This window comes from Manacus vitellinus, unplaced genomic scaffold (assembly GCF_001715985.3).
Source record: "Manacus vitellinus isolate BGI_N305 unplaced genomic scaffold, ASM171598v3 scaffold_1_pilon, whole genome shotgun sequence".
NCBI classification, from domain to species: domain Eukaryota; kingdom Metazoa; phylum Chordata; class Aves; order Passeriformes; family Pipridae; genus Manacus; species Manacus vitellinus.
Genome location: NW_021939396.1, coordinates 8,295,241 through 8,322,613, shown reverse-complemented (window position 1 = coordinate 8,322,613; position 27,373 = coordinate 8,295,241). Strand labels below are relative to the sequence as shown.

The 27,373-nt window shown below is 40.8% G+C and overlaps 1 protein-coding gene and 1 long non-coding RNA gene across 5 annotated transcripts in view; one reads left to right on the top strand and one right to left on the bottom strand.

Moving 5' to 3' along the window:
* Positions 1-27,373, bottom strand: part of ASAP1 (ArfGAP with SH3 domain, ankyrin repeat and PH domain 1) — a 148,957-nt gene that overhangs the window by 105,713 nt on the left and 15,871 nt on the right. For all 4 annotated transcript variants that reach the window (XM_018076702.2, XM_029959307.1, XM_029959306.1 and 1 more), the window contains exons 2-3: positions 24,446-24,532; positions 13,642-13,771 (exon numbers count right to left, since the gene is read on the bottom strand). In XM_018076702.2, the coding sequence (XP_017932191.1) occupies positions 13,642-13,771; positions 24,446-24,504 (189 nt within the window). In that variant the 5' untranslated portion in view covers positions 24,505-24,532. The remainder of the gene's footprint in view (positions 1-13,641; positions 13,772-24,445; positions 24,533-27,373) is intronic.
* LOC108640411 lies at positions 15,632-25,208 on the top strand. The gene is made up of 3 exons (XR_003915728.1): positions 15,632-15,750; positions 24,457-24,589; positions 25,143-25,208. It is a non-coding gene; the product is annotated as an uncharacterized LOC108640411 (long non-coding RNA).

Genomic DNA, 27,373 nt, shown 5'->3' with positions numbered 1-27,373 from the left:
GCTGGGGAGTCGCTCCCTCTCTTCCCCTCTGGGGGGAGAGGGGAGCCCAGCCACCCCCTGGCCTTGTCCACCTACACGCAGCAGACACCAACAGCAAAACAACCAAGACAGAACTGCCAACAGCTTCCAGTGCTGTGATATATGATTTTGAGCAGAAGCGAACAACATGAGTGGTGACTGGTTCTCCAGGGAACACTGTCCTGGCACCCAATCACCTCTGAGCCCCCCCAGCCTCTCAGGGGGGCCAATTTCAAACTATGACACCATCTTTAAGCTTCAGGAGAGAAGTGAGATGCTGGGGTCAATGCTTATTCTTTATGCATCAGCTTAATTCAAATTAAATGCCTGTGTTGCTGGAGAAAGATCACTGCTTCGCTACATGTGTCTTGCTTAGTGGGCCAGAAACCACAGCCAGTCATCATTAAGATGACAGACTAGGGTTAAAATTTCCCATTAACGTTAAATGTCCAGTACACGAGCAATTTATAAAGTTTTATATGGTCAATTAATACATTCAATTCCCTTCAGGTGGAGACCTTCATTCAACTAGGCTACTTGACTTCAAGGCAAATCTCAAAAATTAAGAAATCCCAATCACTAGTCACCTGGAAAACATGCTACATGATTTTTTTTAATACCTCAGAAAAATTCATTAACTGGACAGGGACGAAATCCACTTCTCTAGCATTCAACTGACCAAGAGATATTGGTTTCTTTTTCCTGCAAATGCTCACTTCACAGACATGAATTAAAATACTAAAAAACACTAAAAATACTTATAGCTTGTATAAGCAATAGTGAAGCATTCACACTATCAAACTCTAGTGGTTTTTTACATTTAGTTCATCTGGAGTTGCTTTAAGAGTGATCTAACCTTTATTTAAAAATTGTCAATCACGGTCAAGCTTTAACTTCCCCTGTAATTTCTTCCAGCAGAAGCACCAGAAACTCTCCATGTGGTGGAAATACTCAGCAGACTCGTAGCCCAGCCCATAATGGCTGGGAAGTCCTTCAAGCACTGCATTTCAGTCGATGATGCTCAGGAATCACAAACACACTGTGTTTCTTGCACCTAACAGGTTCTCCACAAGTTCTCTACTTATTTTTAGAGCCTCAGGCCAAGCTCCAGCTCTACTTCACACTGCTTTATGAGGAACAAAGTTCAGGTTTTCTTCCTCTACCACAGATTACAGGTTTGTTTCAGAATTAGAGACTCATATAGCAACTTGATGAGAAAGATACTTCAGAAGGCCCTGCTGAGTAAGTCTAAATCACAGCCTTCTGGTTTAACTTTTGGCAATCGGACAAAGGTCCAGGTGCATGTTTACAACAGGCAAAAATCACTCTATCAGAGAAGAGGCATCCACCCAGGTATCTTTGTGCACACTGTACATGTGCTTTCAGCACACTACAACTACAGTAAAATGTCATCACTTCATCCAGTAGTTTACCATTATCATATGACTGATGAACCAATCAATGATTTCATACTAATTCCCAAGTCAGTCATTGTTTCCCAGGTTTATAATATGAACTATGCTCTGCACTAGCTACATTGTATTAACTCCTCTTATTTCCCTTTGCTTTTTTTCAGGCATACTTACACAGTGTTTAAAAAAACAGTTGTATAGCTATAAAAATAATCATACTATATAAAGCTCACCGCAAGACAAATGAGATAGTTTTAATAAGCACTTGTCAATTTTATTGTATAATTATGTTAGGATAGCTACACACATCTGGACCCAATGAAGTAGCACCATTACTTGAAGGAACAAGTCATAGGAACGAAGCAATAGAGATTATGACAGAAAAAAAATAAAGCAGGACAGCTCCTTATTGTTACCATCAAAAAACAGCGATAAAGAAAAAAAATGCAAATCAAAACAAATTGAAAAGAAATACACAGAAAGACAGATAATTGCTTTGTTTTCAACCAAGTTTGGCCTTCAACACAAACATTAAAGCTATAGAAAAGTATCCAAGATTTTGTAAGATTCAAAGAGACATAAGTTGCTTTCATATTTTCAATATGCATAATATTCACTGATTCATTTTAAAGGAAGCTGCTTTGCTGCAACTTGTTACCCAATTAAATAGGATGAGAAAAACAGGAAGCTACACTAAACTACACATGAGTTCAGCAGACAGACCAGGCTCTGCTGAAGTAAAGCAACACTGTTACAGCTATTTTAACCACAGACAAAAACATTTTCGAAGGACCTATTCTAGATATAGTGGAAAAAAGCAAGTAAGGATGCATTCAGAGCACTTAAAATGAAATGGGGATACAAGGAAGCACAGGCAGTGAATATGAGGGTTTAAGTCAGGAGCACCTATGCCAAAGAGCTTTATTAACCTGCAAAGTGTCAGCAAAGAAAAAATTGCATTTCTTCTCATGCTTTCTTTGCCAGTTTAAACAAGGTTTCCTTCCAAGCATTTCCTGTGAAAGCAACACTAACTTGGCAACAAAACTGCCACCAGAGGACTACAAACATTTTTAAAAGGGAGGTTTTAGAGAGAACTAGCATCTCTTTCCTTGTAACTGTACAACTAAGGAGACAATATTTAGGGCATTCAGGCTTCTGCCCATTGAACACACCCCAAAAGATTTTACTTCTGTCTATGCTTAGAACACAACCATATTTTCCAAATGGTGCACAGACAGTTCTGGTGTCGTAACACTGAAAATAATTTAAGTAGGTCTTCACATCAAAGAGCCTCTGCAGGCTTCTTTCATCCCAGAAGACAGTAAAGGTGTGGGGGAGAAAGCCCACAACCAATAAACAACCAAGAAAAATTCCACCACAAAACATCCCCCGAAAGATGACATCATTGCAGGTACTGCAGCCATGACAATATACAAGAAAACTATAGCATATATTCCTCTGTCTTGTGAAAGAATCAAAATTGTTTTGCCCAAGTAGTTTTTTTCAAATCAAAACATAAAAGCCTAATTTTGGCAAGGCTTCACATAAAGAATAATTTGCAAAAGAAATCAAAGCATCATTTATAAGGTTAGGAAAATGCAATGTGCAAGACCTGTTTTATGATAAAAACAAACAACTTTGTCAAAACATCCAAGGCAGCTTCATTCAACTTTCTCTTTAGTTATAACTCATTCTGTGTTATAATTAGTTTCAACTTAAAGACTAATAGAGATAGCATAAATACTCTTCTAAGATAAGAGATTGTACTAGACAATAGACATAGCCAGGATATGCCACTTACACTGTCATACCATCATCACTCTTCATTTTACAATTTTCCCCATAATTTTGACAGTGAGCAAAGAAAAATATGAAACCAAAACACAACCAACAAGAATGTCAGTATGCCATTTAAGCTACCTCCTTAAAAATTCTTAATTAAAAGTCACCCACTGCTGCTGATTTCAGAAACACCATCACCATTGAATATTATATTATTAAGAACACAGGAATGGACCATCATTGTCCCACTCACTTACAATATGGCACAGGCTGGCCAAATTTGTGCATTCTGTTGTACTTTACAGACCACTTGTCTTGGGTTCCCTGACTACATCCTCATCACAGAAGGGTTTGTTCAGTATGTCAGTGGACTTGAATTTCTCAGGCCCATCCCAGCATCATTCAATTATATTAAAATTCAACAGCTTTATAAACTGCCAATTAACAAATAGTGTTTGGGGGTTGTGAACAGGCACTCTGTCATCACTGAACAAAAGTGTCTAAGTTTGTTTCATCACTGTTAGATTTTTCTAACAGTTGTCTTCCTTGCTACACACTGCACAGAACAGCTCAACTAACTCTCAATGTCTGTGGTACTTTCAAGATTGTGACACTGACAGGAGAAGTATTAATTAAAATGGTTTTGTTTGTTTTGCATGAGCATTGTATTCATGAACTTTCATCATCATGTACTTTTATGTCATCAACCTTGACTTTTGTAAGGCCTTTGACATGGTCACACACAACATCTTTGTCACTCACTGGAGAGATATGTGTTTGATGGATGAACTATTGGATGGATAAGGAATTGGCTCGATGACCACATCAACGATTCAAACAGAGATCAGTAACAAATTGTGTCCCTTAAGGGCCCCTACTGGGACCACTACTGTTCAATATCCTTATTAATGACATGGACAGTGGGATTCAGAGCACCCTTAGCAAGTTTGCCAATAACACCAAAATGAGTAGTGCAGCTGATACACTGAAGGGAAGAGATGCCATCCAGAGGTACCTGGACAGGCTTGAGGAGTGGGACCATGTGAACCTCATGAAGTTTAACAAAGCCAAGTGCAAAGTCCTGCACCAGAGTCAGGACAAACCCCTATGTCAAGATATTGGGAATGAATGGATTGAGAGCAGCACTGTCAAGAAGGCCTTGAGGATTCTGGTGGACAGTGGCAAGTTGAGTGTGAGTCAGCAGTGTACCCTGGCAGCCAAAAAGGCCAACCATGTCCTGTGGTTCATCAAGCACAGGATTGCCAGGCAAGGGAGGTGACTGTCCCACTGGACAGTGGTCCCACCTCGAGTACTGTGGATGCCTCAGTGTGAGAAGGACACCAAATTATCAGTGTGTCCACAGGAGGATGACCAAGGGGGTGAAAAGCCTCAAGGGCAAGACTCACGAGGAGCAGCTGAGATGACTTGGCTTGTTCAGCTTGCAGGAGAGAAGGCTGGGGGGTGCCCTCATCACAGTCAACACCCTCCTCAAGGAGGGCAGCCAAAGGGGAGGTGCTGATCCCCTCTCTCTGGTGACCAGTGATAGGACATGAGGAAATGGAAGGAAGCCACATCAGGGGAAGCTCAGATTAGACACTGGGAAAACGTTCTTCACTGAGAAGGTGGCTGTGCACTGGAACAGGCTTCCCAGGGAAGTGGTCATGGCACCAAGCCTGCCAGAGTTCAAGGAGTGTCTCATACAGTTTAGTTGTAGGCAGTCCTGCGAGGAGCAGGGAATTGGACTCAACAATCCTTATGAGTCCTTTCTGACTTGAGTTATTCCAAAATTTTATGAAATTAAGTGTTAAAAATCTAACCAAGTTGGATATCTAAATCCTAGTGTGGTTTCATAACAAGCCAGAACTCTTCCAACAAAAAAATCTCCCATATTTTATTTTTTCTCGCCTCCTCCATCCTTAAGAAGTTTTTCTGAAGTGCTATGGAGAAGACTAAGTTTCGTATTAAGAACACTTCTTCAGGTATTTTTCCCTCTTCAGTCCCATATTCTTGATTTGAGAATCAAAAAAATCAAGAAATAATTTACCTGAAAAGTAAAATATAATACAAGAGGAAAGGAAATTAGTGCACTAAATTCAAATTGGGAGCTCTAGAATTCAAAATTCAAAAAATCTTCCTGAAAAGAAAAGTTGATAATAAAAGTAAAGTTAATCCAGCAGATACACAGTTGAGCTGTAATATAATCATAACTTCACAGAATAAATAGCTGACTTTCTAGAAGTGCATGTTGATAATTTAAAAGAATTATATCATTGTCAAATAGTCAGTAACTATTCAAATTATTCTTAAAAATCATAAAAACCCCAAATTTGATAAACTTTTTGAACTACATATTTGCAGAAATATCAGTAGTATCCCATTTCCTCTATTAAAGAAGTCTTTCCTTGAAGGAAAAAAAATCATCAATTTTGCTTATATAAGTTTTATTAGGTTTAAATGTGCTGTTTTTCCAAGAATAAGCATAAACTTTTACCTGAAAGCACAAAAACACATTCACAAAACTAAACAGCCACTTTACTCTGCTTATCTTCTTAAAGATTAAATCATGCAGTCCAAACAATTTTAAGAAGCCCTACTTCTACAGTCAAGTGGAGTTTTGAATGTCTCTGAGGACAAGAGGTTCCACATCCTCTATGGGCACTTGTTCATCAGACTCATGATTCAAAACAAACGAACCAAATCCCAAAATAATAATAATAAATAACCACAAATACACTCCCTCAAAAGCCCCTCAAATCTAATCAGAATTTTGGCTTTCTCAGTTTTCTCCCATTACATATTGGAGAAAGCAATATGATCTTCCCTTAGTCTCTTGTCTAAGGTTGAAGAAGTCCAGTTTCCCCTCTTTAAGGGATCTGCTCTAGGCCCCTAATCATCTTGGTGATCCTCACCTGAATCTGTGGCAGTATACAGTTTCTTTCATGTACTGGTGAACCCCAAACATTGTACTTTAGATGTGGTCTCATAGTTGCTGAATAGATGGGAAGAACCACTATTTTCTGGCTGCTGGCTGCACTTTTAGTAACACAGCCCAGTGCATGGCTGGCCTTTGTCACTGCCAACCTACACTCGACTTGTCATCCACCTGAGTCCAAGGTCCTTCCTTAGAAACCTGTTGTCTAGCCAGCCTGTGCTGCTGCACGTGGCTGCTCCATCCCTGGTGCAGGATGTCACATTTCTCTTCAGTTGGCCACACAAGGCTCCTCCTGTCAGGCCACTTCTCCAGGTCCTGCTGAAAAGCTGCTTTGCCTGCCAGCATATTGAACAACTTGGTATTGTCCAAACACACTTGTTGAGATCACACTATAGCCCACCATCCAGAATTGTTCTGGTCCCAAAACTGATCCTGGAAGGATGCCACTTGCAACCTGCTACCAGCTGGACTTTGCTCCACTGACCCCCACCCTCTGGGCTTGGCAACCCAGTCACTGTCCCACCTGCCCTGCAGGTCCCTCACCTGGTCCATCCCTCACTAGCCTGGACAGAAGACTGCCAGAGCACACCATGTCCAAAGTCTCACAGTCCTAGACTTTTGTTTTCCAGAAAGTTACCTCCAGTACCATATAGGATTTTTAGTTCTTAACCAAGAGAAAACCAGCAAGGGAAGAGACTCTGTTGGTATTCTAAGTTTCTATTTCTGCATCAGAAAGAATTCTACATTTCTCCTGCTAAGAAACATAACAAAAAGGATAAAACAAGTAAGGTCAAGATAGAGGTGGTTATTTAAAAAGAAAAAAAAAGCATATACTCTCTGGCTTATTCATAGTAACAACACAACTTCAGGCCTTTCCTTTCACCAATGAGTAAAAAAGACAAGGAGGCCACATGGGCACCCACACGCACATCTAGGTGTACAAAGGGGGAAATGGGATCCTTACAGCATTTTGTTGTTTTTTCACAGGAGTATTAAAGGAAATATTTTCTATAATCACCACAATCAAGCCCACTATCCTCATAAATCTTACTTGTCACAATGCTTATACAAAACCTCAGCATTAGCCCAGTGATATGTACAACCCAATACATACATATATAGATATAGACAAATAACACAGATCAACGCAGTCTCTTTAGGAATGTAAAATAACTTTGTTGCATTTCTCAGCAGGGAATGCACTTTCAGCTGCACTCCTTCAGGAAAGGAAACTCACACTGTTATCTCAGGAGTCTTCCTTTGCACTCACCAATAAACTTTAGGCCTCTTGGTCAGTATCAATCAAACCTGATGGAACAGTGTCTAAGAGAAGTACCGTGGCACTTTTTTTAAAACATGCTTATATGGCCTACCTCTACACCTGAAACAATACTTATAATTAACATTCTGGGCTTGATTCTGTCTAATGATTTTATTGCAAGGCACTATTCTATTCAAATAAGATGTGATCTCTCTTACAATTATCCCCTGTAAATTTGTTTCACATCTGCTTTTTAAAATTATTAACAATAATTCACATTGTTAAAAATCACAACAATAGTTAGGAAAATTGAGTTTTACTCATTGGAAATTAAATATCAATCTCATTCTGTTCTGAATCATTCATGTGCAGTTTTTCAGTGACGCCATGCTGAAATACAAACACAGGTTTGTGGGCTGTTTCCCCTGCTTTCTGTTTTGTTCAAAGTACTTTTTCATTGTTTTTTAACTACACAAGGTGTCTCCACAGGACTCCAACCTAAACATTAAACCCAACTTTCAGTCATGTCACTTTAAACGTCTCTCCTCCATCAGGGCCAAGTTCCCATGACTACACGGTACACACTCCGTCAGGATTTACCTGCATGGCATACTGAACAGAGAGCACCAAAGAACACTTTCACAGCTTCCTAACTGATGAGTAAACATGAAGAAGCCTGCTGGGAATTCAAAACAAGAAGCAGTACTTCTCAAAAAAACATACAAGCTACTGAAAGCAGTAAGTACATTCAAAAATGTGCCTAAAATGAACACAAATTCTCAAAGGGCAAAGCTAATTCCTCTGCCATGACTGAAACTTTGAGCTGCCAGTGAGTGTTTCTTGGTTTCCCTTCCATCAGTCACATTTAAGTAAAAGAAGATTGCCTGCTTATTACAGCCGAATGCTTTGACTACTATCAAATGAAGGGTAAAACTGATTACACACTAAATGAATAAATACTGTAGCACGTAAACATAAAAGCACCATCAGCTGCATTTTTGCAAGATAGCTACTGTAAATACAGGACACTGCTGTCAACTCCTTCTGCATCACGTTTTCAGTATTGTGACCAGGAGTCACCCGTGGGCTGTCATTTCAGAACATTCACATGCCCATTTTTACATTTTTGGTGCAATTTGTCATTCAGTGTAAAAACAGTAACAATTACCCTGAATTTTATTTACTAAACAAAGAAGTTTTCTTATCTGTTATTTTTAGGATATCTGCTACCTAAAGTATATTTCTTCAAAAACTGAAGATTGCTTGTGGTCTGTTACATAAGAACCAGCTCTTAAGTACAAAGCTCCCTATGATGCAAGACTGTTTCTTACTGCCATAAGCAACAGGCTACAAGGTTAGGAAAAGCTAGTTTTAAGTCTAGTGCTGCTGGAGTTGCCTGGATCCACTCTCTAAAATGAAAAATGTATTTTAATTTAAAAAATGAGGAAATACAAAGAATAGCATGTAACAATTTACTTGTTGCAATTATATAGAGGTGATGCTTCAAGAGAAAATTCAAGAGAAATGAGGTGATGGAAATAATAGAAAAGTTCCTTTCTCTTCAGACACACATAAATAATAGATCCAACCACTTTTCACAGTCCAGGCTGATGAACAAAGTCTGTGCATAATACCAACAAAAAATTGATTTAGAATGGAAGTGCTCCATTCAAGTATTACAGAAGTACAACAGTAAAACAGGCATCAAACAGTAAAACCGGTATCAGAAACAACTGCAGCTATTCTTTGTCATCAGCTTCTAACTGTCCCTTCTTATCTACCAGCCTGCCTAAAGGGAATTTAAATATTTAAGCTTAACCTCTGTATCTCAAGACAGCCCTGAGCAACATCTGCTACTAACTGCCTGGTCACGATAAGTGAGTTATCCCTTGAGTGCAAAGATGTCCTTTCAGCTGGAGCTGGGACACAGAATCAAGACAGTCTTGTGGTGATCCCACATGTGCACTACTTATTCTCAGAACAGATGTCATCATTCCCTAAAAATTCCAACTAGCTCACAAAGTAATATTAACTCAACAATTAAAATCAACTCTTCAAAACCTACTTGAGTAAGAAAAATCATGAAGCTTCTGTGGATATAAAAGCACATCTGGTCTGAACAAAGCAGAGGCTGTATTTTAAAAGACTGTATCATTAATCTGTCTATATTTAGTATTTCAACCTTTTTCTTTAAAAAATTAATTAACCACTCATCTACATATGCAATAATTCCCTCTTCATATCAATATTAGAGAATCATATTATGGTTTGGGTTGGAAGAGACCTTAAAGATCATCTTATTCCAGGCTCCCTGCCATGGGTAGGGATACCTTCCTCTAGACCAGGTTGTTCAAGGCCCCATCCAACTTGGCCTTGAACACTTCCAGGGATGGGGCATCCACAACCTCTCTGGGCAACCTTTTCCATTGTATCATCCCTCTCAGAGTAAAGAATTTCTTCCCTGTATCTAATTCAGTTTAAAGTCAATCCCCCTTGTCCTATCACTCCATGCCCTTGTAAAATGTCCCTCTCCAGCTCTCTTGTAATCCCTTAAGGCACTGGGAGGCTGCTCTAAGGTTTCCCTGGAGCCTTCTCTTCTCCAGCCTGAACAACTCCAACTCTCTCAGCCTCTCTAAAGAGAAAAGGTATTCCATCATATAAAACTATTCCCAATTGCATGCAGAAATATATTAAAAATGTCTTTTTTTTTTTTTTTTGCAAGAACGTAACATTATGAGGAAGGAATCAACAGAAAGGAGTAGAGATTGCAATTCTCTCAAATTAGACTTTGATTACATTGTAATGGTTTGTTTCTCCCTCTACGACTTTGAAAAACAGTCCCATTATTTTAGCAACAGAATGAACCTTAAAATTTGTGTTTACTTGAGGCAATCACATAACACTCCTGCTTTAAAAATAAAAATATCATAAGGAAAAAAAATCTTGCAGTTTTAGGTAACTACTATATAAGATGCCTAAGCCTGGCTACAAAGATGGCAGGGTCTTTTTTTTTTTTTTTTGATCTGCTGCAACTGGATCACAAAAACTTTAGTTTTGTCTCTTAAAAGGAAAAAAACTTGCAAATTATTGGAAGTTTCAGTATTTTAAACAATGTAGCATGAAACCTTCCTATTCAATAAACTGCTACATAGTAGCATGTTAGTACTACCTTCTTTGATACTATTACAATAGATTTAAATAAAGTTAGCCTTTGTATTTCGTTGTGCTTTCCACTGAAAACTGATCAAATGCAAAGTCATCAGAATCAGTAAACATGTCTGCTGAAAACATGTAAGCCTGTCAGCTGAAACTTGTCCCAGAATTGTATCTAACGGGATCCAAAATCTCCTCTGAAAAGAATTTTAATTATAACAGGAAAAAAAAAATCCCAACTAGGAGATAATATATAGCAATTCAGGCAGCTGAACACACTGCCCTTCTACTGATGGGCAAGAGAGAAGAATCAGCGAATGAGTCCATCACCTATTTTATTATTTCAGAAAACTTGTTAATTGTGATTAAGGAAAAGTAAGTCCATGATTTTGTAATAACTTCAGGGAACTAGATAGAGGCACATACATACACAAAACCATCTATTTCTTTTATGTCAAAGTAGTTTATGAAAAGGTGGTTCTGATCTAACCACTGATCTGAGCTATGGTGGGAATCACACCAAACTGAGAGGCTAGAAAACATATCTAACTTCTGTTAAATCTGTTTCATTCCCCTGCCATTTCTGTTCAGAAACTAGTTCCCATTTGCAATCTTGTTTAGAATAAAGAAACTAATTAGTTTATCCACAAACTAGCTCATAGTCACTGATGTAGGTGCAGGTTGTGTTGAATTAAATTAGCTGTAAAATAATGACCTAAGATACTTCAGGCAGCAGTGCCACAACAGCACAGAGTCTGACACTGCCTGCAAAAGCCCAGTGAGAGCTCCAACCCAGATGCAACACTCAGTTAAAAATCAAACAGCTGCAAGGGTGGAATCATCCCCTTTGCCTTAACACAGAACGCTCAGAATTGAAGTTCAGGAGCTGGTTGAAGAGCTCGTCAGTCATCCATGATGCATGGACACCAGCAGCAGGAGCTACAGAACACCCACTTCAACCACTCATTTTCCAGCCCCTGTTTCACAGGATGCACTGCCTTAGGTAAGCAGGTGTATAGAAACCAGCCCAGCCTGAAAGTAGCAGCAGTAAAACTGTGTCCTCATTGTAATTGTAGCTTGCTTACACAAAAGCTCCAAAGGAGCACTTCGCCTGCCACATCCTGACCATCTGTATTTCTCCATGCAAATTAATAAGCACAAATTTGAGAGAGTTGCAGATTTTTTGCACATATAACAGTAGAGCTTATTTATATCTTGTTTCCCATCAAATAAAGCTTTTTTATATTTACAGATAATAAAAAAATTACAGAAGACAAGCCCAGAATCAGTCTAAACTGCAAACAATTTAAATGGAGCACATAAAACAGTTATACAAACAAAAGAAATTAAAGAAATAGCAATGCAAGCACCAGAAGGGCCCGCTATTCTTTATTCTTCTGATTTATTGCTGTCAAATCAGACATAAAAACTTTGAAAATACGCACAATCCACACAAGTAGTGCAGAACATTGTGTATTTATCTTCCGTATTTTGGTTTTCTTTGGACAGGCATTACCACATTCAGCCTGTTCCGAAGTATCTCCCAAATCATGAAAGCATTACGCTGTATTCTTACCCTGGGAGTCACCAGTAATGACAAAATATATATTTTTACTTAACTCTGCACATGCTGTCAACTGTACTAATAAGCGTATCAATGGCTATACCTATTCCACACAGTTAAGACCAGGGGGCAGCAATACTGTCAAACACAAACCTAACAGGTTGGTTTCTGACAAATCTATAAGCAACCATGACTTAGTTACAAGAGGAAAAGAAGAACGGAACAGCTACAGTTATGGAAAAGCTGCAGAAGTTAATCTAGGTTACATAATAAAAATAAAATATATAATTTTAAATGTGAATTTACAATCACTCTAGTCAGTTGATGTAAACAATAGCACTGTTACAATTTTGAACATAGACATTTTTTCTACTAAGGCAACTTTAACTGATCTTAATCCAATGGAATTATATTTTCTATACCCAAGATTATCAGGGGAACAACATAATTAAATAATTAATATTCTTTCCTTGCACACCAAATGTTTTGCTCATGCCAGCACTCAGCAAAATTAAGACTTGTTAAATCCATCTCCTAGAAATGTGCTGGCTCCTGAAGAATTGACAAATACTCGATGAACTAAGTGTATAATTTAAAGCAACAATTAACTGCAACCTATGCAACAACAGCAAAAAACTGTCTTCTTCCAGTGTCATTATGCTTGTACCTTCAAGCAAGCACAGGGCAAGAGAAGAGCTATACACTGTCTTCTTTAAAGTCATTTGGAAGACATTTCCTCATAACTGCTGACCTAGTCCATAGGAAATCACACTGAAGCCTCAAATAGGAAGCAGGAGACTGATGTCTCTTAGAAACCAGCTCTGGAAGTTTATCCATTTTCACACTCCTATTTCTTGACAGCAAAGCAGAGTGAACATTTAAATAATGCTCATAACAAGCATGAAAAAACCCCAACACTGAGGCTTCAAGGTTGAGACGCTGAGAGTATGTAATCACTTCTGCTGCATTATTTTGCTCCTCTCCTTCCACCAATTTTGTTTTCATATTGTTTCCCTCACTCCACATTCATCCCTTCATCCTTACCTCATTTCTTAAACCAGGTCTCCCTTGGCAGATTTCTGCAGTCAGAGTTCTGCGCTGACTTGATGTAACGAGTGGCCGGGGAAAACCTCTAAAAACGCTCCCAAACAAAACTCATCCCTTATCTTCCCTCTAAAAATACCAACATTCATGCATTTTTTACTACTGCAACAACCGACAACACTGAAAACACCAAGAAGTACCACAGTAATATTTAAGTTCAGACAACTGCTTTACGCACTAATCTTTGAGACGCCAAGGCAGGAAAGCTTTCTGTAACTAGCTCAACACAAGAGCAAAGTCCCACAATTAAAAGACCAGATTACATGCATACCAACGCCTCTGGCTCCCGTGGATTTGGGCGGGTAGTGCTGCCCCGTCCCTGATGCTCTCTCAAAGACAGAGGGGGGGGAAAGAAAAAAAGAAAGGAAAAAGGAAAATAAAAAGGGGATGTGGGGTGTAGGTGTGTTTGATTTACCTCTTCCAGCAGCGTGACCGTGTTCCTGCAGTTCTGCAGCCGGGTGGTGAAGCTGGAGGTGGTCGGGGAGTTGTAATCCTCTGTGGTCTCGGCGATGAACTCCGACACGGTGATCTGGTCCGGCATGATCCTGCCCCACCGGTAAAGCCCAGGAGGAGCCGAGCACACAGATCCGGAGCGAGGAGAAGCCAAGTTTCGGGGGGCGGGGGGAGTGGGGGGCGGGAAGAAACGGAAAAAAAAAAAAAAAAAAAGGCAGAGGAAGAAGATGTTACACAAGCCAGCAGACTGCAGAGCCATTCAAGCAGCGGGAAGCCGCAGAAGGGAGGCGAGTTGAGGCTTCGGCCCGCTGCATCCAGCCGCTTCCCCGGCCGCCCTCCTCCTCCTCCGGGCAGGAGGTGAAGGGGAGGACGCCCCGCACGGCGCCCCTCGCTTCGGCCCCGCCGGTGGGGAGCGCTTCCCGCCGCCCCTCAGCGCCCAGGCCCGGCCCGGCCCCCGCCGCGGCGCTGCGGGGAGGGCGCGCGGGAGAGGGAGCGGCGACCGCGCCGAGCTCAGCCCCGTTTCCCCACCCGCGAATCGAGTTCCCCCACGCCCCCCGGCCTCGGCCCGCAGCTCCCGCCCGATGGGAGCACTGACTTTGTGCGGGGCTCGGGGCTGCGCCCCCCGGGCCGGGGAGAGCGGGGCCGGGCCGGGCCTTGGGCGGGGCGGGGCGGGCCGGCTGCCGCTCTGACGTGGGCACGCTCGGCGGGGCTCGCGCCGCGCGCCGCCGCCGGCGGCCGGGGGACAAACGAGGGAAGCGGCTCCGCGCAGGCGCAGCTGGCCGTTCCACTTGCCCCGCCCCGCGGTGGGGGCGGGGGTCGGAGGGGGGGAGTGTGTTGATGTGCCTTTTTCCCTTTTCTACGGCTTAAAAAAAAGGGCTTTTAGGTGAAAGCAGGCAAGGTCGCCGAGTGCTGGGGCCCAGCGCTGTCGCCAGCCGGGGGAATGGGCTTCCTGTGCCGTGTGGCAGCAGGGAGGGACGGTGTGCCCGCCCCGCGGTCCACGGAACCCCTGGGGCGAGCAGAGAGGCTGTTTCTTTTTCCCCTCTCTTAGGTCCGTTACTGCCGGTCGGAGCCCCATCCGCCCGCGATGTAAAGCCGGGGGTGTTGTGCAGCCCCCGCTGACAGAGCCATCCCATTCCGCAGCCTGGCTGTGTAGGTTTTTACCCCCCTCATACTTCGTTAATTTTTAAGAAGTCCTATGTCTCAGAGAAGCTGCTGTCGCCGATTATGTATTACCTGAGCCTTCCCAGAGCGAGGGCTCTGTCTCTGCTGCGATGGCCGGGTCGCAGCAGCAGCAGCGCTGCCCCAAGACCTGAACCGCGGGGCTTGCAGCCCTGAGTCCTCTTCAAAGCACTATTTCTGAATAAGTTAACATATCCTTTTTTCCATTATTGCGTCATGTAACTCAGGGAACTGACAGACAGCTCTAATGATATTTTTTTAAGCTTAGGTTTTGGGACCCATATGTTCCTTTCTAAAGAAGGCTAAGTCTCAGGAGGCTCAAGTAATTATGGTCATCTGCTGTATCAGTGTGATTTATTTAGCCATACTATGTGATTTCCTACTCTTTGTGTTTGTGATTCTCTTCACATAAGCTCAGCCATTCAGGAATGGGAAGTATACTCAAGATTGAACAGCTGAAAGTGAACAATATTATATGGCTATATCCATTTCAAAAGTTTTTATATTCTCTGTATAAGGACCTACTGCATTACTATGCATTTGGGCTTTTACACAGTTTTGTATGTAATTCTAATAAAATGACTGTACAACTCAAAAATAGTTGACAGTATCAACTAAAGGCTGCAATGCCTGAGTAAGCATAAAGATACCTGATTTGTGTATACCCATAAAAAATCATTTGTATGCAGTTCTGCCAGAAAAAATATGACCAATACTGCTGAGAAATGGTCCTGCCTGAACATGTTTCTTTGATTTCATTGCCTTAGCAGAAGCCCTCCATATGGCCATGTGATTGCTGCTGCTGCTGCTGCTGCTTCACGTGATCCAGCTTTCTGGCACAAAGGCTCAGAGCTCGTACAGATGATTGTTAAACATCATGAGACTCTGCAAGGTAGAGTAGGCAAGAGGAGGAGGAAGCCAAGAAAAGAACTGTGTGGGAGTTGCACTGAAAAATGGATTTGGGAAAAAAACAAAACTGAAGCACTGAAGAAGGGACTGGAGGGGTAGGAAGAAAATCAGTTGAGGATCCTGTTCGCAAGAGCAGTGGAGGAGGAAGAGAGATTAAGAAGATAAAAATGGCTGGTGGCATCAAAAGCATTATGGAGAGTGAAGAACTGGCTGGGGGGTTGGGCCAGGGAAGAGCAGTTGGTAGCATCCAAAAGAGCTGCTTCAGCATGCCCAGCCTGCATGGAAACTAGATGGGCGAGGGACTGGGATATGGCCTGAGGGCCAAACAGGGTCTCTGTGGTCATCCCTTGTAATTTCCTGCAGAACATCAATCATGGGCTGTCACACAGCTGTTCCTGGGCCAGGCCTGTGGTCTGCATGACAGACATGGTGTTCACATTAGGAAAAGTCCTGATCCCTCTCTAGCAGATATCAAGTGAGGATAAATCCATTGCACTGATGGCCTAACTGGTTTAATTAATTGGGTACTCTCGCTGTTAAGGTTGAACTGCTCCTCTTCAGGCTGAAGTTATTGAGCTTGAGCACTAGTCTCTGGACTGTAAAATAACCTTATGTGCTATCCCAAACAAATCCTACCTGAAGGAGTGCAGACAGAAGCTGGACATACTGCTAAAGATGTCATTTCTGCAATACTATTTTGAGAAAATTTAAAGTGCAGAACTGAAGAGCATGTTCAACTAAGAAGAGGAGTAGGCAGGCCAGGGAAACTGGAGCAGTGAAGAGTGACAGAAGTGAAAGCTGAGTAGAGAGTAACAGCAGTTGAGCTTCTGTGTTACCTCATCAGAAACAAATTATCTTTTGAAATGAAATATTAAATATATAAAAAGTAGAATGAATACAGAAGAATACTGGTAAATAAAGAGAACAGGACAAGGCCTAAAGAAAAACGAAGATCAGTAATTACCAATCATAATTGCCTTTTTTTTTTGACAGTTCTGAAATTTTTAACTCTCTTTAAGAGAACATTGTGCTCTGTTTTGCTGCATAGAAGTAGCATTTCCCTGCCCCTATACAAATGTTGGTAAAGAAAATAGCCCTGTGGGCATGACCTCTTTAGGCTTGGATTATCTTCACTTAAACTCACTGGAAGCAAGATTAGTTAATTAATGTGATGTTAATAAAAGTAAATTATACAAGCTGCCTATAAAAATGTGCTTAGGTTTAAACTAGTCAAATTATGTAAGTATGTCAGATAGTGTTTAGTGGATTTCAGATTTTACCATGTCTCCTGTTTTGAATTGTGATCAGTATCTGAGATTAAATTCTAAATTTGTAGGATGCACCTCTCTATAAATTGTCACTAACTGAAGTCACTGTTTCACTTCACAAATGTCAAAGAATAATCATCAGTGTGTGAAAGTTATATTTCACAGTGTCTGCTCTAACGCTATCTTAGTCTGTGCTAGATCCTGGGGGAGGCTGTGCTGCAGCCTTTTTCTCATGGAAGGCTTGCCAGTGAAGTTATGCTTATCTCACTCCTCATGGTATTCTGAAGTGAAATGCATCTCTGTGTCCATCCTGGGACAAGCTAGTGCTGGTGAGGATCATGCAAAGAGCATGGGGAAGCACACACCTTACTGCTGATGCCTTGCAGTCAAGGAACCTGTGCTGTCTTGCCATTCCACCCAGTGTTTCAGTCTACAAATCCATTTAATTCCCTGGCTTTTTGTACCGTGATTGCCAACAGGAGAGTTAATTACAGCAAATTGATAATAATTCTGCAATATTGGTGATAGTCACCATGTTTAGGGAGAGGCTAAGGAACATAGCAATGAGAGTACAAACTACTAGCACAGGTGTTGTGCAATAAACTGAATAGCAACTGTAGTATTTTCATTTTATAGACCTCTAGACAGCTTATATTTAGATTGATATCATCAGTTCATTCACAAGAGCTGAGAGCAGGAGTCATCAGGTGATGATGACTATTGTCATCATTGCAAACTTTGCAGCATGACCAATATGTGCTAGAGGTGAAGAGCTACATGACACTTGCACAGCTCTTCACATCATCAATGCAATTAACTGTTGAAACCACACAGTGGTGAGGTAGAGAACAAGATTTTCTTTCCACTATAGATAAGGAGCCAGATAGAGAAGCCTGTGGCCCTCCTGTGATTGTGGCTCTCTAGCTTTGGTCATGCAAAGTCAGCTCTTCAGGATATCAACACCTCATCTGGGCTGAAGCTGGTGGTGGATCTCCTGTGGGATATGCTTATGCTGCCCACAGAGAGCAGCCCCAGGACCACCCTGAGGTCACATTTCCCTGCTGCATAGGAAGCAAGATCACAGATACAAACCACAAAGGTGTGGTTGCTGCTTGATTTTGTAAACAAGCTTGACCCAAGTCCCTGGCTGTACACCAATCCCTGCCGTCAAGCATGCTCAGACAAGCTGCCTCCGGGGCCATTTGCAGCCTGTCAGTGCGGTGCTGAAGTGAATTGTTAGCTGGAGAAGGAAATCACTGTGCACAGGGCTACTGTGCAGATGACTCCTTTTGATTAGTACAGGCATAGTCATGCCAAGATCTCACATGTCAAATTTGGGGTTTTTTGATTGTCAAGTATGAACAAGATAATTCCACTTTGCAAATGCGGATTTACAACTACACTCATTTCTTTGCTTGCAAGGTTCCTATCTTGGCTATTACTGCTGATAAAAATGGTGTAGATTAGACATTAGTGTCTAATTAAAACATAAAATCATTGAAATTCACGTGCTTTTGTTAGTAAACTACGTAGTTGTTCTTTTTACGCTCCTTAACATCTTCACCAACATGGAAAGTGTCACCAGCTCAGCAGCAAATAGCAACAGAACTAGTGGTGTGTTAAAACTCATCAGGAAAATATCCTTAGGCTATGTTTCTCTACTATACTGCTGTCCTGAATACATTTGTGGTTTGGTGTTAGATTTATCCATTTCAGCTAAACACAGCAGTCAGCATTACTTCCCATCCTCCTCCTGATCCTAACTCACTGTATGAGATCCCTGTAGGACATAAGACAGCGGTGGTATTTGATACCCAATAAAACTGGTTTGAGATTCCCCGAGAAAATGTCTCTATGGTAAATTGCTGTTGCTACATTTTTATAATATTATTTTCAGATAACTTCTGACAAAATTAATGGGAAAGGTTTATATAAATTTATGGCCGTAAGTACTAGAATATCCACAAATATTTCTGAACATCAGCTGTTTGAGTTGAATGTTGGGCTTAGAGGATAAAAGAAGCTTCAAATCAACAAGAATCTCAGCAGGCTGAGTTTTGCTTTTGGTTTTGGAGTATCTCATGTGCTAAAACTCAGTAAACTTTTTTTTTTAATAGAACTCCCATAGTTTTGTTTTGAAAAACAAAACCACACCATTTATGTAAGGACACGCAGCAGCAGCAGCACTTTGTACTTAGTGGAAAATGTTAAGTCAGGAGGTGCTTCACCTCCAGGAGCTGTGTCCTCTCAGAGGATGGTACCAACAGCTGACTGAACCTTGTAGAAAATGTAGCAATTACATATTTTAACCTGCAGCATGTTTACACATTTAATATCACATAAGTGGGTGATATAGTCACCGGAAAAGGCAAAGCCTATTTTAAACATTGAAGCCTACATCACACATTGTGATGGGTGCTAATTTGCTTGAAGGAAACTTATATGGTAACTGCGGAGTGTTTCTGCTTGAGAAAGAAGGCTGTTGGCTTTGACATTTGCAAACAAATCTTTGAAATGATAGTGTCGTTGGGACAGAACAGTCAGGTAATTTTCCAGCCAAAGGAAACTGTTCTTGTCTATATCATATTGGTGTACATGCAGAAAGCCAAAATCCAGGTTCAGGAGACATGCTGATTGCAATTCTGTGGTTTTAGGTGACAGTATCTACCAATGCGGTTTATGGACTACGTGAGCTGCATCAGCAATTTGTGTTGCTGCTGTGACTGTTTTCAGTACAAGGATCAGCTGATTTCAATTTTAATACTGGCATCTCTGAGCAGTTGTCTTCATTTGGTATTTAAAATAAGATATGAAAACATAAGCAACTGTCTCAGAAATTACAGTATTAGTTTAAAAGCCTTTTAGCACTAACAAGAGTGGCCTAAACAGAAGGTTCTTTTTGCATTCTTTCAATATTAATATGATAGCAAAAAGAGAACTCATTGTGTTCTCGTTATAAATGACATTTTGGTAACATTAAGATCTTGCAGTTTTAACACTATGTGTACCAAATGAAAAAGATTAAATCAAAACATCATAAATATTCTGCTGAATGATATGTTTTCCATCTTATTTACTTGAATGTCCTGGGTGAGCAGCTTGGCTGGTGATAAGTAAGCTCAAAGAGCGATCTCAAAGGGCAGCTGAAAATAACAGCACTGAAAATGAAGTGCAGCATTGAGTTACACAAGATTAAGCTGACTAATCTGCTGACTCAGTTTTGCCTTTGTTTTTTGGTTTTGTCATGCAAGATCAAGAGTCATGCAGACAAATGCGTAATGGCATTCCAGGCTAACAATAATAACACTATCAACAAGCAATGGGATTTTCTCCTGCAACCTCTGCATCCTCCAAAGAGAAAACAGGAAAATGCTCACCTGTGGCAAGAGGCAGCAGCCTCAGGACAGGGAAGGAGTGTTCCTTTGCTTATTACAGGTGTACTGAATTTGGTACTTCTGTTTTACAGAAATGTTTTGTTAGAGTTGCTTATTTAAGAAACCTTACGTCATACTGCATATGAGGGGCCTAGAAGGGAAGCCATGCAAGGAAGTGGCTGAGGTCACTTGGTTTGTTCAGCCAGGAAAACAGGAGACTGAGGGGAGACCTCACTGTGGTCTTCGACATCCTCATGAGGAAAAGAGGAAGGACAGACAGTGATCTTTTCTTTTTGATGACCAGTGACAGGACCCTAGGGAATGGTATGAAGCTGTGTCAGGAGAGTTTTAGGCTAGATATTAGGAAAAGGGTCTTCCCCCAGAGGCTGGTTGGACACTGGACCAGGGCAGTGGTCACAGCACCAAGCCTGCCAGAGTTCAAGACGCATTTGGACAATGGTGTGATTCTTGGGACTGTCCTATGCAGGGCCAGGAGCCGGACTTCGATAATCCTTGTGGATCTCTTCCAGCTCAGGATATTCTATGATTCTGTGTGTCAGGAGAGAACCAGATTCAAAATACAGCCCTTACAACATCTTCAGAATATAAAGCAGCAGCAGCATACTTTTCTATATGGGCCGTAGTTTGGACAGCCCAGAGATATCAAACTCTAATGAGTGCTGATGGATGAGAAAACTGTCAGTGGAGCCACTGGAAAGTTTAACCCTTGCCCAGGGTGTGAATGGGAGCCTACTCTTTACTCACAGAGATGGTCATGTAAGAACTGCTGATCCCTGGGAGCTGCTCTCCCAGCAGTTCCCACCATCACTGCTTTGGTGAGGTTGAGGACCAGCACAGGAAAACCTGTCAGTGGTTATCCTTGCATTCCTGACCCTGAGCGAATCCTTGGAGGATTGTTGGAAGGGCACTGCAGACACATTGGCATGAGAGCAGGCCGTGTCCATGGGATTGCAAAGGACAAGATGAAGCCAATATATCATGAAAGGGTACTCTGACTGAAATGAGAAATAAGAGTCCTTCCAAAACAGGAATCATAGTAGCTGAATGCTTTTTTTTTTTTTTTTAATATGAGAAATAGCAATGACTAAAATTGGAGAATGATACTGCAGAAATGAACATGTTGCAGGGCAGCTGGCATAACAGGCTCTCCAAAACAAAAAGGGAATGAAATAAAGCCTCAACCCACATTGCAAACATTTCAATATTTTCTCTTTCCCTCTGGAAATGATTTGGCTGTATCATTACCAGGCACATCTCTGATTCTACCTAAGCAGCTAAATGTATGCTGATGGCAGCATGCATTTTGCCTGCAGTGAAAATGGAGGTTCAGACCAAAAGGAACCTGGGAAGTAGTTTGAAAATGAAATAAAGGCTCTGTACACCTGGGATCATGTCTTCGGGGTGCCACTCATGGCTCTGACATGGCACTTGATCTCTGTGTACATCATTTCTCTATCTGTGGAATGCAGACAACTACATTTATTTTTCTAGGTGAAAGCACACTGGGCTTTTACAGCTGAGTACTGCTATATCAGAACTAAGTATTTTTACTATACATTTTACTGCAAGAGTTTCAAATAATAGCTGAAAGATGGGAAGGGCTCCCAGGCCAAACAATTTTGTCACCATTTTATTGGATAGATAAAAAGGTTTGGCAGGTAAATGAAAAAGTTCATTTCTACTAGTTGATCATGATGTGAGAATATAAAGCAGAAAGATCTGGTTTGGTGATGGAGTTCCCCTCTGTATTATGATTTTTTTAGCATAAAAGCAGTACTTTGTGGAAGAAGAAGGACTAAGACCCTAAACAGAGGCACAGAATTCATTTGTGCCTTTACACCAGCTTTGCTAAAACACGGTTTGCAGACATGAATGTATATGGACATACTGAGTTGAAGTTCAAATGCTGGCTTATAGTGTTGACTGAGCATATTTAATTTGTTAATTTCCTAAATAGCATCTTGTTAGAGAAATGCCGGAAATAAATCTGCGCATGTTGGATGTTATAAAAAAGGTCCTTGCAACCCCTGAACTTACTGGCACATCTGTGTTTCCCTCATGTAAGCTACTATTGTCAAAGATGCATCACTTAGCCACACTCTGGACTTGAATGTAGCACAGGAAATTTTCAATTCAGGAGCGATGTCTTTTGGTTTTTAATGAGATTTTATTTTGTTTGGGGTTTTTGTTTATTTGTTCGTTTTATTAGGTGGATCAATATGTTTAACAATACATAAGACCTGAAATAATTAGAGGCATATCTACTTTAATGCTCAAGCAAAAGTTTTTAAATATTTATTTTTAAATATTTAAAATTATGGTCTGCATGCTTTTTTAATGTAGATGTTTGAATGTTGAAGTTATGGGGTTCTGTTAAAACTCAGGATGTCAGATAACCATATGGAAGCTTTTGGAAACTAGTCTTACTGTGTGAACCAAATCTCTATTGGATCAGTGTTTACATGGTGCTAAATGAAATAAAGAAGTACAGAGTTTCAGTTGAGAAGTTCACCACAGCAACCCCTTTCTCTGGTTACTCATTTGCTTCTACTTTTAATCACTGAATTCGAGCTTCCATCTTCCTAAGTTAACTGGCTCTCTTGTAGAGTGACCATCTGCTCATCTATCCTGCCTCTAAGGATTTTTTTAAAGCAATGCTCATCCCATAAGATTTGTAAGGAGGGTAGAAAAAATGTCAAAATCCTTCGGTTCATAAAAGTGTTGTGGGAAAATAGAAATGAGCAGAGGAAAAAGTTGTTTCTGGCCTTCGAGGATAGGAGAGGCTCACCATCATCTTGTTCTTTATCAAGATGATCAGTGTGGGAGAAAGATCCTCCAAGTGTCCCAGTCATGGGAAAAGTTTCAGTGATGGTTTGCACTTCCTCAAGAGCGGCAGTCAAGACAAAAGTATGAAATGAAACTGGGTTTAATTGATTTCAGGGAACTTAACACTACTTATTTTCTTGTTGGTGGTTGTGTTTTATTTCTCCAAGAAAATCTAGGAGCGTAAAAATGTAAGTGCTATTTCAAAATCAAATAAGAATGTCCAGCTTAAGAGCTTCATGCTTTTTCAAAGATGATTGTTTGACTTCTGAACTTTTGCTTATTTAAGACATCATAGACTTAAAAAGGAAAAATATGTGTAGCCATGTGACAAAGCAAATACACCAAAGGAGGATTTATTCAGTTTTTAGAAGATCAGCAGCAGTGATTCACCCTCTTGGCTGCTCTGGAGTGCAATATGGTCAACTAATTCCTCCAGGGAGGAAGAAAAGATGAAAGTCCCCCAGCGTTGCGATGGTCACACGGGGAGCAGTGACCTGTGCCAGGGCAGCTCCAGCCAGTGCACCAGGTACAAAGAACACTGCAACCTTAACCAGCAGTGTTGTGGTTCAAGTTAGGCAATCCAAATGTAGCTTTTAGTGGCTCAGTGAAACACAGTGGAAACTTTAAAACAAGAGCACTCACCATCCAGAGACTGAATAAACAAAAGCATATTTAGACAACTGTGTGCTATTCAGCACTTTATATCATGCAAAGAGAGTCCCTCCTCTTTTCAAGCCCCCGCACAAATCTTGCCATAGATTTTTCAGGCTGATCTCAGAGATTTCTTGTTTTCAAAGTTAAAACAACATCAGTTACTAGATCTAGATGAGTTGAAAGGAGTGTCCTTTTTATTCCCTGTGTCCCTTATTCAGCTTTGAAATCTATTACAGCAAAGCAAAGTATGTAATAAATGTGTTTGTTTAAGTACGTGCTCAGGTAATCAATGTTTTATAAGTATTTACTGCTTTATTGGAATTTTTGATCCTTGGAAGGATCAGTAATTTAGACATTTTCTGAGAAACACGCACTGTAGTAATGTCCAAAGTGGCATTAAGCAGAGAAAAACCCCACTTGCAGGTATTACAATTGATAAAATCAGTGTTTTCTGGGCTTATTTTTCATAGATTCTGTGGTCTGCTTTTTACTCTTTAACCTGGTCATTTATGTTTATGTCTTTTGTCTTTCTTACCGATTCCATAGTGAATCTCTTGAAGAAAAACTTGAAAGCCTGGATGCTGAAGATCTCATGTCTCATCTGTCACGACCAGAAACCTACCTAGATGAGGAGAAAAGATCAAGGAAGTAAAACTGACCAAACTACGGCACTGACAAGGTCACTTACTCAAACAGTCAATATGAAACAATGTCTGTTAATCCTTCAGTGATGGCAATTTATCGTATATTATTTGATCACTGAATTTGATATTTTGAATTTCATTGTGGTAATGAGATCCAATAGAAATCCCCTGAAAAATAACACCTTGTTAAAAATTGCTACAGGAGAGTTTCATTTAGCTGGCTGGGAAAACTCTCTAACTCAATGTGGCAACTACTCACTCAGCTGCACTGAGTGCAGCGCTGGTAACATCATCTGTCCAAGTTGTCTGACACTTCAGAAGACCCTGTTTTCAGATATAACTTCAGTCTAATCATTCAGGCTGAAAATTTCCATGTCAGGTGTATGCACCAGACTGATCTTTTTTGGAAGATGGAGATAAGATTTGAAGGATAAAGAGACTGGGAGCAAGAAATGTTCTGACGGGGAGCAATCCTGCATGTAAGAGAGGGAAGGAGGGTGTGGGGGGACAGTCATAGCACACCATGGAAAAATGGTTTTGCAGTTTTTCATCAGACTTCTCTGCTATTATATTGTGTACTCTTTCCAGGTTAAGCATTGTGTTGCTCTAGGGGAAGGAAGGTGTTAAGAGATGCTGCAGAGCCTCAGGAAGGTAGGTAGAACTGGCACATACCTTTCACTTTGAGCCCTTCTGGGCTTATCTCCATGTTAGGTCCAAAAGGACAAGGCAGAAAAAAGATTGACAGGGTTTTGGGGCCAGATATTGGTGCTGGGAAGGCGAATGCTACACAGAAGACATTGCCATGAGTTGATAAAGCAAGGAGTCTGGGACAAACCCCATGAGACAGAGAGATGTGGACTGGGTAAACCGGCAGAATGGGAGATGTGACAAGGACCCATAAGGATGAGATTGGGATCAAACAGAGGAGCTAAGGCCACAGGGGAGTGGGAGGCCATTCCCAGATCACAGCCTTTGCTTAACCAGTCTGCCCATTTTCACTTGAGCGCATCACTTGATTCCTTGATTCCATGAAGAAAAGCACATTTCCTCCTCTATAAGTCTTTTTTTTTTAACCTTCTGTCTAAGAGAAGTCTGGTTAGGCCTGTTGACCTATTTCCCCAGAGACTCCTGTAGTTTGTTTATGGGTTTTGTCCTGTTTGTTTGGTGTTTCCAGATATGTCATGTGGGTCTGGAGGTTTGCCAATCCTCAACATTAAAAATAACAGAATAATCCCTGTCTCCAAGACACATGAGATTCAATTAAAAATTGCAACATAAGACTTTTTGGATGGGATGTTACTATCTCATTTTTCCTTTCTGTTTCTGAGCCTTTATGATACTTTCAAGTGATGTTGTCAAGAGCTTTTTTGTTATTAGGAGGGATAGGCAGCTCTTTAAACAGCAGATTTCAGATTTTTACATACTGGCTGGAAAGGATCTGAAATTCTACCAGGTATGCCACCAATTTGGTAGCACAGGAGAAGAAATGGCTATGGAAATGGCTCGTAAGGAAGAGGTGAGTCCTTTGATTTGAAGTAGCAAGAGAAGTATCTACCTTAAACCAAGAACATTATGCCTGAATGTTGTGTTACATGCATGAAAAAAGTTGTTAGAAGAAGGTCTGGGCACTGCACTGGTTTTTTTTGTGAACTGGGAAGGGCCTCCCCTGACAGACAGCTGAGTACCACCATCTTACAGCAAACCCATAGCCACTGGCAACCCTGGATCTGATTCAACCCATGATGACATGTCTGCTTAAAACTGTTTAATTTTACAGCACGCCTCTTTCTTTTAATTATATTATCCATCTCCTTAGGCAAAAAAATCACCTTCATCATCATAGGTTTATACTATTCAAATCAAAGCGAGAAATAAAATATATATAATGGCTCATTGCTTTCTAAATTGGGCGCTGACCTGAGTTGACGAGTAACTATGATTTACATTTTGAATTGATGGCAATTTATTTTTCGTAAGTCTAAAAAGTCACAGAGTCTCTTTACATCTGCTATAAGAATCTACTGAATATTATTTAATTATTCATTTGCTATAAGCAGAGTTATCAACATTTTTGGTTAGATCTCAGGGGTTTAGGATGACTATATTCCCTTTCTACATCTCCTATTCATTTTTGGGCCTCTTGGTACAACAGCAACCAGCAAATAAATGAAATATCAAAGAAATCTAGAAAAATATTTATAAAGAAATCAAGTTGGTTGAATTTATCATCATTGATTGGTGAGAAACAGCACTGAGAAGGAAACATATGCGGCTCTCCTAGAGAGAGAAAAGGTGGTGAATGTGCTCATGTGGGTTCAACACTGAATCTGTGACCTTTGGACAATTTATTAGGGCACCATTCAAATGGCAAATTCTTCAAACCTTATGCCCACATGAGTGATTTGTCTTTTGAGGCTAAGTGCAGCTTTTACGAAACTCTTGAACTAAAGACAGTAGTAGAATTTAGGCTGCGTCAAGATGGCATTTTGACTCTATTTCTCACCCCCCAAAAAAGGAAAACCAATGCTTCCCAACTGTACTTGGCAATGTGAAGATAATACTATCAGGTTTATGTAAAATCCTTACATATGACAGTATGTGAGTGGGAGCAAGTGGGAGCAAGGAGTGAATATGAAATATAAAAACCCAGAAGAGACAGAGAACAATGAAAACCAGAGAAATATGATTGCCTTTTACCCAGGGACACCTACACCTAAAAAGAGAAAAACTACTTGGGGTTTCAGTAAGAAGAGGGTCTAACTAAGAACAGGTTGACACTAATGGCAGCTGGGTGGCAATTTAATTCAGTACAATAATAC